Raw genomic sequence first — 16780 nt, 5'->3', positions numbered from 1 at the left:
TAAGAAGACTTTCCTTGGTACCCTATTTTTAGAGTGTCCCTATGAGTGTGTGTTAATTATAGACCTCTGCTACTAACTTTGCATCACATTACCCAAGTGCTTATTGAACAATTTACCAACATCAAGGGGGTAGGTGGGCAAGATACTTGTGTTAGAATTAACTTCTGTTTTCAAGCCAGGAGATGAATGACATTTATAAACCCTTTCAAATACCTGGCCCTAGTCCAAGAACAATTCATTTTCCTTAAGTGGTTGTTCAAGGGAGTGAGTTGACTTTCTCAATTCAGGTCACATCATAATTAGCTAATTTAAAAAAAAAAAAAAAAGGAGTGATAGAAATATATTTTGAGCCAAACTGAGTTTCTTATAATCCTAGTTCTAGTTAGGTGACATAGCTAATAATTGTTATCTCTATTAGATTGTGCTCTCAGTAGTTGCTATGCCTGCTACCTAGACCATTAAAAAACTACCTTTATCACTAATTTTAACATGAAACATATCCATTTGGAAAAACTCCATTTTGAAGGACAGAATTGGTTGTTGAATAGCATAGTTTAGGTTCTTGAATAACATAAATTTGTGTGATATAAATGGGAAGATATTGGACAAATACAATTTATCTTATTATTCAAGCAGTGAGGTATCCAAAATGCCTCAGCTCATGAATACATAATGTAGGCTACACAGAATGTGCACACCACGAGTCGCATTTGCAGGATCATTTCTGCCACCTTTACCATTGTCTGAAACCAGTCCAGTCTGAACAGCAACAGTACTTGAGCTTCTGGTTACAAGAAACAGCTCCTTTAAAACTAAAAATTAAATAAAATTTAAAATGCAGAGAAGTCGGTGTTTTATCTGTGGAATTTCCCTTTCCGGAAGAATTCTTGGGAGTACACCAATTTTATCAAAGTCTGATTTTGTTGCTTTCTGTTAAACTTCTGTTGCCCCTTGAAATCAGCCCATATGAGAAGAAGACAGTGTTTTTCTTTAAAGCTCTGATGGATGGATGCAGAGACTGGGGTTTCAGAAACACCTGTCTTTTTGCTGAGGTATTAGTAGAACACAATAGATAATGCTCACCGAGCTCACAGGGTGGTCAGTGCTTGCCCATAGCAGTTTGTAAACAGTTGGTTGTGACGTTGAATTTAAAGCCTCAAAGAGTGAAGCAAAAATGTATAATGATGGCCTGGCCAGCGTGGCCCAGTGGTTGAGCATGGACATATGAACCAGGAGGTCACAGTTCGATTCCTACTCAGGGCACATGCCCACATCATGGGCTCGATCCCCAGTAGGGGGCTATGCAGGAGGCAGCTGATCAATGACTCTCATCATTGATGTTTCTATCTCTCCCTCTCCTTTCCTCTTTCTGAAATCAATAAAAACATTTTTTTTTTTAAAGTATAATGCTGTTATTGCACTGGTTACAGGGTTAAAACCTAGGTGTTATTAAGGTATTGAGTTATTTAAATACCAATACTTTTATGCTCTCACATGACTTTCTTAGAATAATTATAATTTTACATTGAGAAAGTAGTTTAGGACTCTCGGATGCTTTAGCCTCAAAATATATTTAAATAATAAACTTGTTAATAGTTCAACAAATCAAAGATGACTGCTCCTGCGGGCCCCCATCTTTCTGGGTTAGAAGATTGTCCTAATGAGACCAAAGACCAGATTTATTACGACCCAGAAGGCTTTGAATCTGGGAAAACAGTATTTTGCAGCCTGCAACTTTACCCCTAACCCTAACCAGTTCTCTCATAAGTGAAGGTAAAAGTGACCTGGTGAGAAAGGGCGGATGATTCTCTCCAAATTGTCATCACTGCAAATAAAAAATAAAAATTCAAAAACAGCTCCAAAAGAAGATCTGATTCTGTGAACAGATGTGAAGAGAACCCTGTTAGGATAAAGTCAGCAACAATAACAACACGAGCTGACGTTTATTGAATCTTTTCTATATGCCAGGCGCTGGGCTAAGCAGTTGAAGTGCCTGGTCACATTTAGCCTTCAGCACCTCTGTAAGTAGGAACTGTTATCTCCCTTTTACAGGAGAGGGGAACTGAGGATCAGAGAGGTTAAAGTGACTTCAAGATCACACAGTGGGAGAAACTGAGATTTGAATTTAGGTGTCTAACCCCAGAGCCCCTCAACTATGTCTCCACAGCTGCGCCGTATACCGATTGTAAGCATGTGTATTTCTCAGATGTTGGATTCATTGTTTGGACATTAATTCACAGGCTAAAGTGGGTGGTGACAAGCATGCTCAAGTTAGGAGGCCCACTCGTGAGAGAACGAAGTGAAAGCTGGATCCAGGCCCAAGGCCTGCTGTGAGAGTGTCTCATCCAATACTGGGCGCCGTGTTTGCCGTTCAGTTCGGACGTGGGCCGTTGTTGCCTGTGTGTGTACTTGTATTGGAACAGATTTTCCAGTGACCACTAAGAATGAAGCACAGTGAACTAGAGCCTGTGTCCCCTGATAAACAGTGTCTGTGATGTAGCCACACAGGAAAAGCCATGGTTTGAACCTCTGGGAAGTCAGTTTCCTCGTAGACTCTTTGGGGTGTACAATAAGAGCTATCGTTTACCAAGAGTCCCCTGTCCCCCGAGCACTTACTCTCTCGTTTCGTTTTTAGAACACCATGAGGTGAGGTGAGTGGTAAGATCTCCATGCTACATATGAAGAAACTGAGGTTCAAGGAAATTTTTCTAAGATCTACGTAAGCGGCAGACAGGAATCCTAAGTGTTTTTGACCACTGCAGTAGTTGAAAATATATACATAAGGGCGAAATACTCCTGAAATTTCCCTAATCAAACTCACAAGGTAGACTTCATTTTGAAGTGAAGTGAGAGAACTTCTGGTTTGAAAGCCTGTTTACTATTCTCTATCAGTATAAATGTACACTTCAGCCAAAACACAGAAAGTGGAAGCCCACGTGGAAAACTGCAGGTGTACCTAGTTAGACAAAGACGCATAAAAGGCTGGGCAGTTGTCTGGCACTCCTATTATTTGCATAGTCAGAATCTTGGACATAGTAGATGCTAAGCAAATATTTGTGGTTTGCTTTATAACAGGGATTTTTGTCTGAATATCTGAATATTCACCTCATTTTGGTTTTGCTTTGATAGTCTGATTCTGCCCACTTTGGGAGAATCTCATCTTCTACCGATACAGTTTTGGATTGACATTTACTTTTCTTCTGTTTTGTCTGACCCTTTTAAAAATGCATTGGCCCTGGCCGGGTAGCTGAGCTGGTTAGAGCATCATCCAGATACACTAAGGTTGTGGGTTTGATGCCCGGTCAGGGCACATATAAGAATCAACTAATGAATGCATAAATGAGTGGAACAACAAAGCAATTTTTCTCTCTCAAATCAATCAATAAAAAAACTGTTTAAATGCATTGGTATTTTACAATTTGGAATCTATTACATTATGGAAGGGTATCCAAAACCATGGGAGCCATCTTGTGGTTAAAGCATCTTTCTCAAGTTTTCCTGGATCTACAACACTAGGTGAAATTCTTGCATTCGTTTCAAAGTAAAAAGTTTAACATTTTCTTATAACAATTACTATTATGTCTCAATTATTTATAATTAATGTGCATTTTCTAATATTTAAAAAAATACAAAGAAAAACTCCCCATGTGTAGAAACACATAGTTTATTTAAAACATCACAGCCAACATGTGTGTGCTCATGTGTGTGTGAAGATGTGTGTATACAGACGTGTGCATCATTAAAGCCTCTGAGGATCTCCTGGAGCAAAGACTATGAATACATTTTTTTCTTTATACTTTTCTATATTTTCTAAATTTTGTTCAGTAAGCCTGAGTAACTTTTAAGTAGGAAACAATTTTTATCCTAAAATTACAGCTAAATATTAGCAGCTGCTGCTAAGGGCAGATTGACAGATTGCCCAAGCAGCCACATTTGAGCGAGGATAACCACTGGAATATAGCCATTAGGCAAAAACATAACAAAAATGGAATTGCAGCTCAGTTCCTGTGTTAATAAAACATCAAGGGTGTGAGAGGGGCAAGCCGACCCTGGTATGTCACATGAATTTGTTTCAGAAAGCATTCCTGAAAACAAAAATAAACAAAACAGAAAGAAACAATAAAGAAAAGAAAATAACTTTAGAAAAGCATCCTTTTTACTCAGTGATTTTTTAAAATCATTTTTTATTTTTCAATTACAGTTGACATACAATATTATATTACTTTCAAGTATACACCCCGGTGATTAGACATCATATCACTTACTAAGTGATCATCCTGATAAATCTTGTACCCATCTCACACCATACATAGTTATTTGAATATTATTGACTATATTCCTTATGCTGTACTTTCTGTCCCCATAACTATATTGTTAATACCAATTTGTATTTCTTAATTCCTTCACCTTTTTTCACTCATCCCTCCAACCCCCTTCCCATCTGGCAACCGTCAGAATGTTCCCGTATTTATGAGTCTGTTTCTGTTCTGCTTGTTTGTTTATTTGGTTTTTTAGATTCAATTGTTGACAACTATGCATTTATTGCCATTTTATTGTTTATATTTTTCTCTTTTTTTTCTTCTTAAAGAAGACCCTTTAACATTTCCTGTAGTGCTGGTTTGGTGGTGATGAACTCCTTTAGCTTTTTCTTGTCTGGGAAGCTCTTTATCTGACCTTCAATTCTAAATGATAGCTTTGCTGGGTAGAGTCATCTTGGTTGTAGGTCCTTGCTTTTCATCATTTTGAATATTTCTTGCCACTCCCTTCTGGCCTGCAAAGTTTCTATTGAGAAATCAGCTGATATTTTTATGGGAGCTCCCTTGTCGGTAACTAACTGCTTTTGTCTTGCTGCTTTTAAGATTCTCTCTTTGTCTTTAACCTTTTTAATTTTAATTATGATGTGTCTTGGTGTGGGCCTCTTTGGGTTCCTCTTGTCTGGGACTCTGTGTTTTCTGGACTTGTGTGTCTATTTCCTTCACCAGGTTAGGGAAGTTTTGTGTCATTATGTTTTCAAATATGTTTTCAATTTCTTGCTCTCGTCTCCTTCTGGCATCCCCATGATGTGAATATTAGTATGCCTGAAGTTATCCCAGAGGCTCCTCACACTATCCTCATTTTTTAAATTCTTTTTTCTGTTCTGATTGGTTGTTTTCTGTTTCCTTATATTCCAAATCACTGATTTGATTCTCTACTTCATTCTCTCTACTATGGATTCCCTTTAAATTACTCTTTCTTTTGGTTAGTGTGTCTTTCAGTTCTGACTGTTTCTTTTTCATGGTTTTCATGTCCTTTTTCTATGCTGTTGAAGTTCTCACTAAGCTTCTTGAGCATCCCTATAACCATTGTTTTGAACTCTGTCTTTGGTCGTTTGCTTTGCCTCCATTTCATTTAGGTTTTTTTTCTTGTTCTTTCTCTTTTAACCTGTTTCTTTTTCTCCTCATTTTGGCTGCTTCCCTGTGTTTGTTTCTGTGTGTTAGGTAGAGCTGCTGTGTCTCCCAGGCTTGGTAGAGGGTCTAATGTATTAGGTGTTCTGTAGGGTCCAGTGGCATAGCCTCCCCATTCACCTGAGTTGGGCACTTTCGGTATCCCTCCCCCCCCCATATAGACTGTGTACACTCTCCTGTTGTAGTTGAGTCTTGATTACTGTTGACAAGTCAGTAAGTCAGGGAGGGGTTTACCCCCAGGCTGATTGGTTGCAAGGACTAGCTGTGCCCACCATGGAGGATCAGCTGTACAGGGACTCATCCCATAAAGCAGGACTTACTTCAGTGGGGCTCTGGTGCCCCCTGAGTCCACCCCTTGAGTGTGTGACTTGTGGAGGTGATTGGGTGGTACTTCGACATGTTCTGAAGCTGCCTACCACCTATGTTCTTCCCAGAGCTACCAGCTTGAACAACAAAGTGATCTGTAGATGGCTGCTATTTATGCTGCCCAGAAGAGGCCAAACTGCAAACCATGACCGGCTGCTGCTAATGCCAGGCCTGGGGCCACTTAGTGAGAGGTACAGGGCATACCGAGGTCAGATGCTGCTTTTTTGAGAGATTTTAGGAAAGTCTGGAGCATGAGCCAAGACAGACCATTGGTATGGCAAAGCCACTGGAAACAGCTTGGGTGGGCCTGCAAGTTGGGTGGTGCGGGGTCTCAGGGAATCACCGGGTTGGGGCGAACGGTGTGAGCCAGGTTGATGGAGACTCAGATATGGCACTGGCCTGCTGGTTCTGTCAGTGTGAGGGTCTCAGAAAAGGAACAAGGGCCTTCGCCAGCACTTCTGTCTGGGAGAAACCTGCCTCTCCAGCTCTTGCCCTGATTCCAAACAATTCACTTCCTCCCCATATGTCCCTGATGCCTTTCTAGCTGCTGCCCCAGTGCTGGAGCTCAGAGAGAATGAGTCCGAGTAGTCCGTGCACCAGCACTTGAAGAGGAACACCTGGGACTCCAGCAGCCCTCCGTCTCCCGCAGCCACAATCTCTCCCTGTTTTTATAGCCAGAATTTATGGGGACTTCTCTTCCTGGCATTGGAACCCTGGGCTGGGGGTCCTGGTGTGGGGCTGGAACCATTTGTTCCTCAGGGGCGACCTCTGCTGCCAAGATACCCCTCCCGATTTTTCTCCACCACACGTGGGTGTGGGACCAGCCTGTTCCATGCCTCCACCCCTCCTACCAGTCTCGATGTGGCTTTTTCTTTAATTCCAAAGCTGTAGGACTTCCATTCAGCTAGATTTCAGGCAGTTCTGAATGATGTTTGTTCTGTAGTATAGTTGTAATTTTGATGTCCTCGGTGTGTTTTTAAAGTGACATACATTTTTAACATATAGCCAAACTACATTCTGTGTCTAGATGATAATTTTCAACCTAAACCACCAGAAGAATTCAGTCAAACTCTGGAAAGATTGAAATTTAACTCAGTCTCATAGGGAGCAGAAAAAAGACTTGCTCTGATAAACTTTTTGCTTTGCCCTATATGGACTATATATGATTGGTTGACGTGGTCCATAAATGAACTAAAACCACAAATACAAATTATTCACAGACTGCTTATTATAACTCAAATTGCTTCCTTAAGAAAAAGCAACTATAGTAACTTTTAACTATCTGTAATAAAGAAAAAGAAAGTAGCCAGAGTTTAGAAAGTATAAATATTTGGCTTGGAATATTCAAGGGGGGGGGTCGTAAAATTTGTCTTTATTAAGACATATTAAATCAGTTGATCATTCCTTAAAACATACGTGCGTGATGACATTCAGAAAGATCGAGAAACTTTCTCAAACTGAATGAGCTTTGGATAATTACCAAAGACCATCATGCAAATAACAGAAAGGTGATTGACCTACTCTCTGCACCATACTTTCTCTGGGTGATTTGAGAATGTGGTCTTTCAGTCACCATTTTCGCCTCCCTAATCCAGCAACATTTCACCAGTGATGAATCTATCCTCTTGTAACCTCTCCTATCAGGAACCATCTGAGAACTTAAGCAGTAAGCAGATAGGCCTTTGAGTTGCCAAAACAGAGTCCCAAAGTCCAAGCATTATAGCTTGTGCCCTTGACTCAGAGGGAATCCCTGTAGACACAGTACATCCTACTTATAATGGTTTTTACACAGGTCATCTGACAAGTTTGGTTATCCATTTAGGTTCCAAGAACATGGCTAATTCTAAGATGAAATATTAGTTATGAGTAGGAAGGCCTCGTTAGATCAAACATATGACTATAGATGGAACTCATAAAGGGGGAAAAAACTATTAAGTCAACATACTGGGGCATTTAGTTTTGGGGCAAAATGTCATAAATCTTAGAAGGCCTTCAGAGCATTGCAGCATATATGATAATTTTGTACTTTTGAGGTAGTTCCTGATAAGTTTTAAAGTATTTATAATAACACTTCATCATCAGGAAAGAGTAAGTTATGTTAAAAATGCTCTCAGAGGAAAAATAAATGTCATGATTTTAGAAATAATCCATAAAAAGTATTTACGATAACTACCTCCTTTGTTTCGATGTGCTTGCTTGGATAAAACTCCAGCTATTTGAAAATTTAGCTATCCCAGATTACTTACTGAGGTTCTAATCGGCTGAGATTTGTGCTGTTTGCTCTGGCGATACTCTGAAAGACATGATGTTCACAAAGGTTTCTGAAGTTAGGAGAATTTACTTCATTGAATTCTTTGAGAGAAGTATCTAGAAAATAACTTCTATTCGTTACTAATCTGCAAGATGTTTCTCTTTAGCCCGAGGGAACATGCTCCTGATGAACCATGGGCTTGACAGGCTAGAGGACGGAGGACAGAATTTCCTGTGTTTACCCTTCCATCCCAGAGTTTGTAACAGTTCACTCTGGTGATTTAAACTCAAGCAAGGCTGAGCTTATATCTCATTACATAATAGTACAAAGTAACTCAGCCAAAACACAGTGTTCACTACCCTGGCCCTTCCTGTCATGTAATCGTGACCTCTGTGATTGTTGCTCCTTCCAGATGAAGGCCAAACCACATGTCCTCTTACACATCCTCTTTTAGGCCCAAAAGCCCCTACTCTCTAGTTCCCATGTAACTATAACAGTTGAGTACGTTTCAGATCTTACTGAAGAAAGTGGGTTAGTTTTAGGTATGACTGTAGAGCGATAATGCAGGTTCTTCCACGGCGACTTGACGTGTTCAACCTTCACAGAATCGGAGTCCTGGGCAAAAAGAATACCGGTGGCAGAAAATCGTTGCTGCCAGCAAGTAGAGAGAGTAACACATATCCCGTGACGACGGGATTAAGTCAGAGAGTAAGGGTCAGCTACTGAAGGAATATTTATTGGGTACGTGTTGCTGTTCAAGCATTTGGAGAGGTTCGAACATTTGGGGCTGGTGCAGAAATATATGCTTCCCTAAGTCTGTTCCTTGTCATGTATCATGGAAGCTGGCTGGACAAACAAATGTTCCTGGAGGAAAAAAGGGCAAGGCAATGTATTCACAAAAGAAAGATATGGAAGTTCAGCGTGGATACCTGAATGGTGAAGGGCAACCAACCTCTATTGTAATTTGCAAGGTTTCTTCAGTTTGGAAGGCTTTGAGGGGGAAGGGAGATTTGACTCAAAGATCGGGGTCTCCAGTGGAACCTGAAATGATGGAGAGAGAGGGGGAGCCGTGGACTTCCAGGCTTGGAGGACCTCCTCTGTGCCCAGTGGCTTCACGGGATGCTGCTTTGGCTTATGACCCGCAGGCGTGTGGAGGGCAGTCAGTGGCGACACCTTCACCCGCAGAGCAGGCAGAACTGAGAAGGTCGCCCGGAGCCCCAGAGTAGCAGAAACATTTCCCTGGAATATTTAGATGAGTAATACAAAACTTATTTTCAGATAGTGCCTTCTCTACTTTTTCATGATCTGTTCCTAAAAGAGAGGGGGCATGGGAGGAGGTAAATGATTTAAATTCAGAAGTTGTCTCTTAGGCCAGATTTTCCTCCTCCCTCTTTCTATTTATGGGACTACCCGCAGCACCGTCCGTTTGGAGAGTAGATCTCATTTGGGGATGGGTAGAGAACACAGAGCTCCTCACCCACAGCTGAGCGGCTCTGTGAGGAAAGAGAGCCTGAAGTCAGGATGAGAGAGAGAGACGTCCAGGATGCCTCCCAGGGGTCCCTGAGCCCGCCCTGGAAACGCGGCGCTCGGAAAGCTTTTCTTGCAGGTAACCCCAGCTCCCTCTGCTGGCTGTGCTTCTTTAGAAAGTAGAAGGCCCACAGTGTCTGGCGGAGGAGATTCATGGAACGAAGAAGTGGCAGAAAATAGGTCAACAAAGTCAAGTGGCCTCCACAGATGGATGTTTCGAGATGTGTAAGCTGTGGTTCCAAATCACAGATTCACTGACAAGCACCAGGAGGAAAGGCCAGAAGCGGAAAGATATTTTCTGGCCAGGTGGGAGTGGGGAAGAGAGAGAAGTAGGTTACCATCTTCTTTCAAATAACTACCACTTGAAACACCTGTTAAAAGCTTCCTTAAAGTCATTGTGCTCAGCGGATGACGATATTTCTTAGAAATGAAGTAGAAAAAACTTGGAGCAGTGTGAGTGTCCTCCCAACCCACCACCTTCCTTCTTTTCCCACCTGTGACTATAAGACCATTTCTTTTTCCTTATGGGCCCAGTTCTGCTTGACTCTCCCAACATGGTGCAGTCACTTCTTGTTTCAGACAGTAACCTAACGCTCAACAAGATTTTAACATAGCTACGGATTCTTTTGAACAAGGCTGTGTTGGCAATTATGAAACAGGGGAGATGTTGGCAAGCGCTTTCGGAATAATTATAGGGTTCCTCGAGTATAGTACAGTATAAATAATTGCCAGTTTAAAAGCATTATTGTGAGCAGCAATTTATACTCAAATTTATATTTGCTCCTTGAAACCAATATACGTCAAGAGTGCCTCGCTCCCGCCCCCACATCCCCACATTGAGATCTCAAGGGCTTTGGAAACTTCTGATCCTGTTACCCTTTTCACATAGCAAGGCAACTACAAGGCACGTCTGGGCTATATAGTAAATAAGGGTAAGGGTAAGAATAATGCATTTAATAAATGGGCATGAATGAAGTAATGAAACTATTCCAGCTCTGGCCACCCGGTGTGCTCCCAGGACACTGATGTACAGAAAGGCCATTTTGGTGCAGAGAGAAGCTGAGAACTGCAGTGGTGTCACTTTTGCCTCGCAAGTAGGGCACGCCGAGGAGGATTATCACCTCCTCTCTGGCTTATGATGGTGTGGCTGTGAGGCACAGAGGCCCGAGACACAGGAAACTGGTGGAGATAATGCAGCTCTAAAATAGCCACAGAGACTTATTAAAACAGAGATTTTCCTCTCTGTGGAAATTCTTATTGTAGCCTATGGCACATTAGAAATGGGTAGGTAGATATGTCGGAAAAACAGGGTGGGAGGGGGGAAGAACGCCAGAGGGGGAGCTGCTTGGGAAGGGCTCTCCTCTCAGTGAATGCTGAATAGAGGCCCTTCTTTTCCAGGCAGGTGACTGTGACCGTATGTGTCATCTCCTTTCTTTCTGTTGATCCTAGTGGCTTCTCTTACCCAGTATGAGAACTCCCCCGAGATTTTCACATCCTGAATGCTTCTCACCAAAGTAGCTAGTGTTCTAGGATAATGTGTTTTTTGTTACCACTGCTGTTCCTGGTTTCTGCTCACTCAAACCCTTTTAAGCCATATTTTCCATGATTCTTCAGTGCTGGCTTTGGTATTTAAGTAAGCCTTTCAATGGGTCATTAGCTCTGTAATTAATTCCAGCTATTTCTGAATGGTGCCTTGGTTATTAAAGAGCTGCCATATTCTCAACAGCCCTGTCTTTCTTGGAGCATCCCTAAGCATTAGCCCATTTTTTATTTTTATTTTTTAGTGCCAAAAATATTGTAATCTTTTTTCTCCTTTCAAAAACATTTCTCATCCGTAGGAAGAGTCAAGCTTTTGAATGAGGACAGGAAATATTTAACTATTACACTTCTGTATGATAGTCTCCGGCTTTTATTTTTTCTTTCAAAGATCTCAACAAATAACCATCAAGGACTTCCTGTAGACCAGGCCCTGCCCTATTTACATTTACTTACATTTTCAAACTCAGTTTTGGCAAAGTGAGGGTTTGAACAGGAAGTGACTTTATGGATTGAATCACTTAGCCAGGTAGCTCCAGAGCTGGAATTAGAGCCCAGACCACTTGACTCTTAGCTATTCTTTCCCTTTCTTTATGCTGTGTTATATAATATTAACATAGCTGTCGGTCTCGGTGCCACCAGAAGAGGCTTACCAATTCTAATATTAGAACCAGTGAGCCTGGCCCCACACCCCTGGCAGATGTCACAGTCAGTTGCAGCACAGAGCATCTCAACCAGCGTCCCAAGCATCCAACCCATCTGACTTGGAAAATGAGCTGAAACCCACTTGCTACCTTGACCTTATAATCATCCCAGGATAAAGCAGTAATTTCTGGTTCAGAAAAGCAGATGGAGATTAACTTTGATTATTGAGTATTATCTGAGATCAAATAAAAATACCAATAGCTCATATAATAATAGTAACCGTGGCTACCATTGTGTGCCAGGCACTGAGCTAGCTGCTTAGGTGTATTCTTGCATTTGAGCCTCATAACACCCCGTAAAATAGTTACTCTTATCTCCATGGTACAGATTAGAAAATTGCAGACTGGAGAAGTTAAATAACTTGCCCCTGATCACTGAGCTAATAAGTGGCCGACTTAGCATTTAGGCTCCCATCTGTCTATCTCTGAAGCTACTCCTTGACATTTAACAGCACACACAGGGCGTCCATGTACTGATGTTAGAAGAGTAGTTACTACCTTTCTCTCTATGACAGTCCCCTTCCCCCTCTCCTAGCTCCCATGGCCTTTTTTCCCACCAATCCTGTGAACTCCTTTGGTACCTTTGGGTTGCAGGTTCTAATAAATGTAGCTCAATGCTTACCTCCACGGATTTTATTGTTTGTTTGTTTAATTTTATGATAAATTAGGAATCCTTTAAATTATTTTGGTTCTTGCCATAGAGTTTCCATGCTAGAAAAAATGCTTAGGGCTATCTAGGATTGCTTTACCAACCCTTTCATTCCCTCTAGGGTAATAGGGATTAGCAGGTGATAGGATTCCCTAACTTACTTCTTTCTTTGGAGCCCCTGCTGTATGTCAGGCACTGAGCTAGGCACTGAGGACAGAGGAAGAGATAGACAGGCCCCTGCCCCATACACCTTCCATTCTAAACATGTGGAAAGGGGTAATAGCTATGTAGCATTCCAGGAAATGAGAAATGCTATGAAGAATGATTCCAGGTGTTATAATAGCAGATGACTTGGGAAGAGAGGACTAGGGATGCCTCTGGTGTATGATTTCCTGTGGATACTGAGGCAAATATTAAGGGAGACTTTAAGAAGCAAGTTAAGCTTCTGGATCTCTAGACATGTCTGTAATGTTCGTGGCTAGGCCAGAGACTGGGGGAAATGTCAAGTGGACACCGTTTTATTCCAGTGTAATCTTCCTCTTTGGCACCCCCATCATTTTTCCGATCTGCTAGGACCTTCTCTCCCTGGTAACTCTTCACCCTGGGTTGCCCAGCATTCTGTCTGAGATGCCAAAGCTTACTGCCTCTTCTTACCACCACTACTGTGAGCCATGAACTATCCCATTTCCTGTCCTCAAGGTCAGGCCCCCCTGCAGCTGCCAAGGCCTCAGCTAGCCACCCTGATAAACTAACCTCTGCCCACTTCTCCCAAGTGAGTGATTTCTGTTGACACTAGTTCTGTTTTTCCATCTGTGAAATGGGAGAGTTAGTATAAACCTGGTTGGAAAGATGGCTGGAGAATGAACAGATGTGGGTGGTGGCCCTGGGTTTCACCCCAGCTAGGTAATCTCAGGACAGTCACTTTACCTCTCAGAGCCTCAGTTGCTGAAAAAGTAAGGGGTCTGATTGGGTCATCTCAGGGGTCCTTACAGGTCTGAAATTCTGGGATTTGAAAAGTTCCATTTAGCTTCTTAGAGCATGCTAAACAAAACAAAAACTATGATTGTCTAACCCAGAGAAGGAGTTTCTAATGAGGAAGGTGGCCAGCAAAGCGTTGTTACAAGGCAGTAGGAGACATTATTCGAGGTCTGTCAACTTCCCTTCCTAAGGAGAGCTAGTGTGGGCAATGGACTCTTACTGCGATTGCTTATGAAATGAAAAGATGACTCTTCATACGTCCGAATTATGTTTAATATCTCAAACCTTAGAAATAGCAGGTTTTAACTGGCAGCCACATCTGCTGACAAGGATGTGGTAACTCAGCAGAGACCAGAATGAGCCAAAGCATCCAAATCATTTTCTTGTGTAAGTGACCAGCTTCTACTTCTTGTTATCTGTCATTTTATTCCATATTGAGGTCAACGTGGTAAAGCCATCATGCATGATGCATTTCCGTTTGCTTAAAAGGCCTGAGATTATCAAGACAACAGGCAAGGGCCCTGACTCACTCTCACCAGTCAGTTCCAAATAAATAGGCCTGGATCTCTTCTACGTGGGTATATTCATGCGTCACGTATTCCCTGCAGAGCTATAGTTATCACTTAATTGATTTCACTTATTTGGAATCCTGTGAAATCTCCCTGCAGAAACCTAAAAGATGAGAAGAGACTGCTTAATGCACAACTGTCTTGTCTGCTTCTAAAGGTGTTGCCCAAGTGTGATGAAGAAAGAGTGGTCCACACAGTGAATCTTCTGCACAACCTAAATTAGCAGAGAGAGCAGCAAAGCCAGCACAGTTCTGCAAAATGCTTCTTTTGTTTTCTCTAAGTGTGGTCATGATTTCACACAACGAAAACTTATTTTGTAAGCCTGCATTTGGTATAATTTGAGGTGTGAATTCAGCCATTTATTTCTTGAACTTCTTTGTTTCAGAATTAAGGTAGCATTATTTAGACTCCTTCACCTTTTTTGAGGGTGTGTGTGTATGTGTGTGTGTATACATCCATTTCCATTATTTTTCTGACCTTGAGGAAAACAAACAACATTAAGAAAGATTAATTTTTTTCCAATGAAAGCTTATTGTGTGCTGACAATAGCTTTAATCTCTTTAATGTCCAAGGGAGAAGGGTTGAGCATTGATAACATTTCTATTGATATTTTCCAGATAGGATTTTGTAGCCAAGTTCTTTAAATATATTTTTGGTGAACACTAAAGGGGAAATCATTGATACCTAGATTAAAAGTTTTGTGGCTTTAAACATTATTTTTTGAAATGAGTGTGTTGGGGTTGAGTATGAACAACTTAAAACATTAAAATTCCCATCCAGATTTCAAGTCTTAGGTGTTCCTCTCCTATACTTTTTACTGGGTCAAAAGCAGCTCAAATATAAACAATTATGTCCTTTGGCCATTTAATTTCAAAAATCACTTATATTTTGTTTTATTAAACGAGCTGCATTGTCCTTGTGATTTAATTGATGGCTGGGAGAAAAATCAGACACAATATAAAGCAAGATTTATGAAGAAACCCTGGAATCCTATTTGTGGCTATTTCACAAAATAAATAATAAAATGGAACTTTTTTCTTCGTTTTTTAGATTAAAAATGAGAGGAAAATGGCATTGAGTTTGAATTTATAATTTGAAAGCATAGAACATGAGTGAAATAAAAAAGTTACCATAGGAGAGTCAACAGATGTCCCACCCACCCCATCACTCAGGCAATCTCTTTGTGAGAATTCACCCTGGACATTTAGAAATCATTGCAATAAAAATGTGGTATTAAAAATGCCATACTACTACTGTAGCAAGTGTGACAAATACGTGATATCCTTGGAAACTGCAAAATATTTTCTTATCCAAAATTTGGTATTGCCCTGGCTGGGTGGCTCAGTTTGTTGGAGCATGATCCCGTATTCCAGAAGGTTGTGGGTTTGATTCCTGGTCAGGGGGCACACACCTAGGTTGTGGGTTTGATTTCCCCTTGGGGCACTTAAGGGAGGCAACTGATCGATGTTTCTCTCTCTCTCTCAAGAAAAAAAAAAATCAATAAAAACATATCCTCCGTGAGGAGTTTAAAGAAAATTGGTATCTTGCTCTTAGAGTGTTTGAAACCAAAGTATAGCAAATACTGTTTTATATTTAGCCTATTCCCTGATGCCATGTTTGTTTCTTAAATAAAATCATGGGCCATGAATGGGGGGAGGAAAATAATGAGAACAACAGAATACCCAAGTGATATGATAGCAACTACCAGTTCCTAATGCTTACTCCCTCCATAAGAAAATGGCTTTATTTTCTACTCTCCTGTGGGCAGCTTGATGGCAGAGCGACAAGGCACAGGGCAGCTCTGATGTTTAATCTTGTACCATTAACTCCACCCCACACAACGTGCCCCATTCTACAGTCCTCGCAACTCTGGGGTGAAGTATGGTATTTTGTTGCTTGTTTACAACCTAGTCAGGCAACAGACACAGTACATAAGAGGTGCTACACAGCATGAAACATATCAAGAATACCAGAAATTTGTCTACTGTATCAATAAGACCATGTTCAACTATACCTATCAAGAAGCTCAAGGGGAGCAATATAAAGCTACTCTGATAGTTTTATACTTCTATCCACCACATTGTTTTGAAACAACACTATGTGCCTTTAAATGTAGTATTTATACGTCTTGCCTTCCAAAGTTTGAGGATTTCATCATGAACTTGCAATATTTCTCAGAAAGGAACACATTTTCCTGTAGAAATGATTGGATGACTTTGGCAAATTCAGGCCACTTATTAACTGCAAAGTGTTGTATGTGTTGGAGTACGCAGAATGGATTGCCCAGAGATCCTCTTTTGGAAAAGTACCAGCACAATGCCCGAAATGCCGGAGAGTGGAAAGTCATGGTCTCGACGGGGAAATGACGGCAGTGTTCGTGGAGACAGTGTTTTCGCATGGCTGACATTAATGACAGCCCAGTGCTCTGCACTCACTGAATGTTTTCATTCCAGAAGAGCATCAAAACCACTGAGTCCTTTCAAGTCATCTTCTTTTACTGCGAAACCAGAAACCATGCCGACAACGATTTGCAGTAATAACCTGTGTCCCAGCTGCAGGCTGTATTAAACTCCTTGTCATATAATTTCCTAATTTGTGTGTAGGTAGTTGTAGCAAACAACTTAGTTTATTTCAGAGCATGACATCAGAAAGCATACTTTAATGTAGCAGCGACGGTGATGAAATCAGAATTTCCACGAAGTCCACTCTAATTGAACGGTATGGTAAGGAGAAATAAAATATGAGACGATGAGTTT

General features: G+C 41.2%; 1 protein-coding gene across 4 annotated transcripts in view; it reads left to right on the top strand.

Moving 5' to 3' along the window:
- RORA (RAR related orphan receptor A) overlaps nucleotides 1-16780 on the top strand; it is a gene marked incomplete at its 5' end in the record, with an annotated part of 669505 nt that overhangs the window by 607562 nt on the left and 45163 nt on the right. The window contains one exon of one of the 4 annotated variants that reach the window (XM_081159586.1): nucleotides 16299-16557. The exons of the other annotated variants lie outside the window; for them this stretch is intronic. Coding sequence (XP_081015712.1) covers nucleotides 16299-16557 — 259 coding nt within the window. Of the gene's footprint in view, nucleotides 1-16298; nucleotides 16558-16780 lie in introns of those variants that run through there. 4 annotated transcript variants of the gene reach the window in all.

The sequence above is a fragment of the Miniopterus schreibersii genome, assembly GCF_964146895.1.
Source record: "Miniopterus schreibersii genome assembly, chromosome: 1".
Classification (NCBI taxonomy): domain Eukaryota; kingdom Metazoa; phylum Chordata; class Mammalia; order Chiroptera; family Miniopteridae; genus Miniopterus; species Miniopterus schreibersii.
This window is presented reverse-complemented; position numbering and strand designations above follow the sequence as displayed.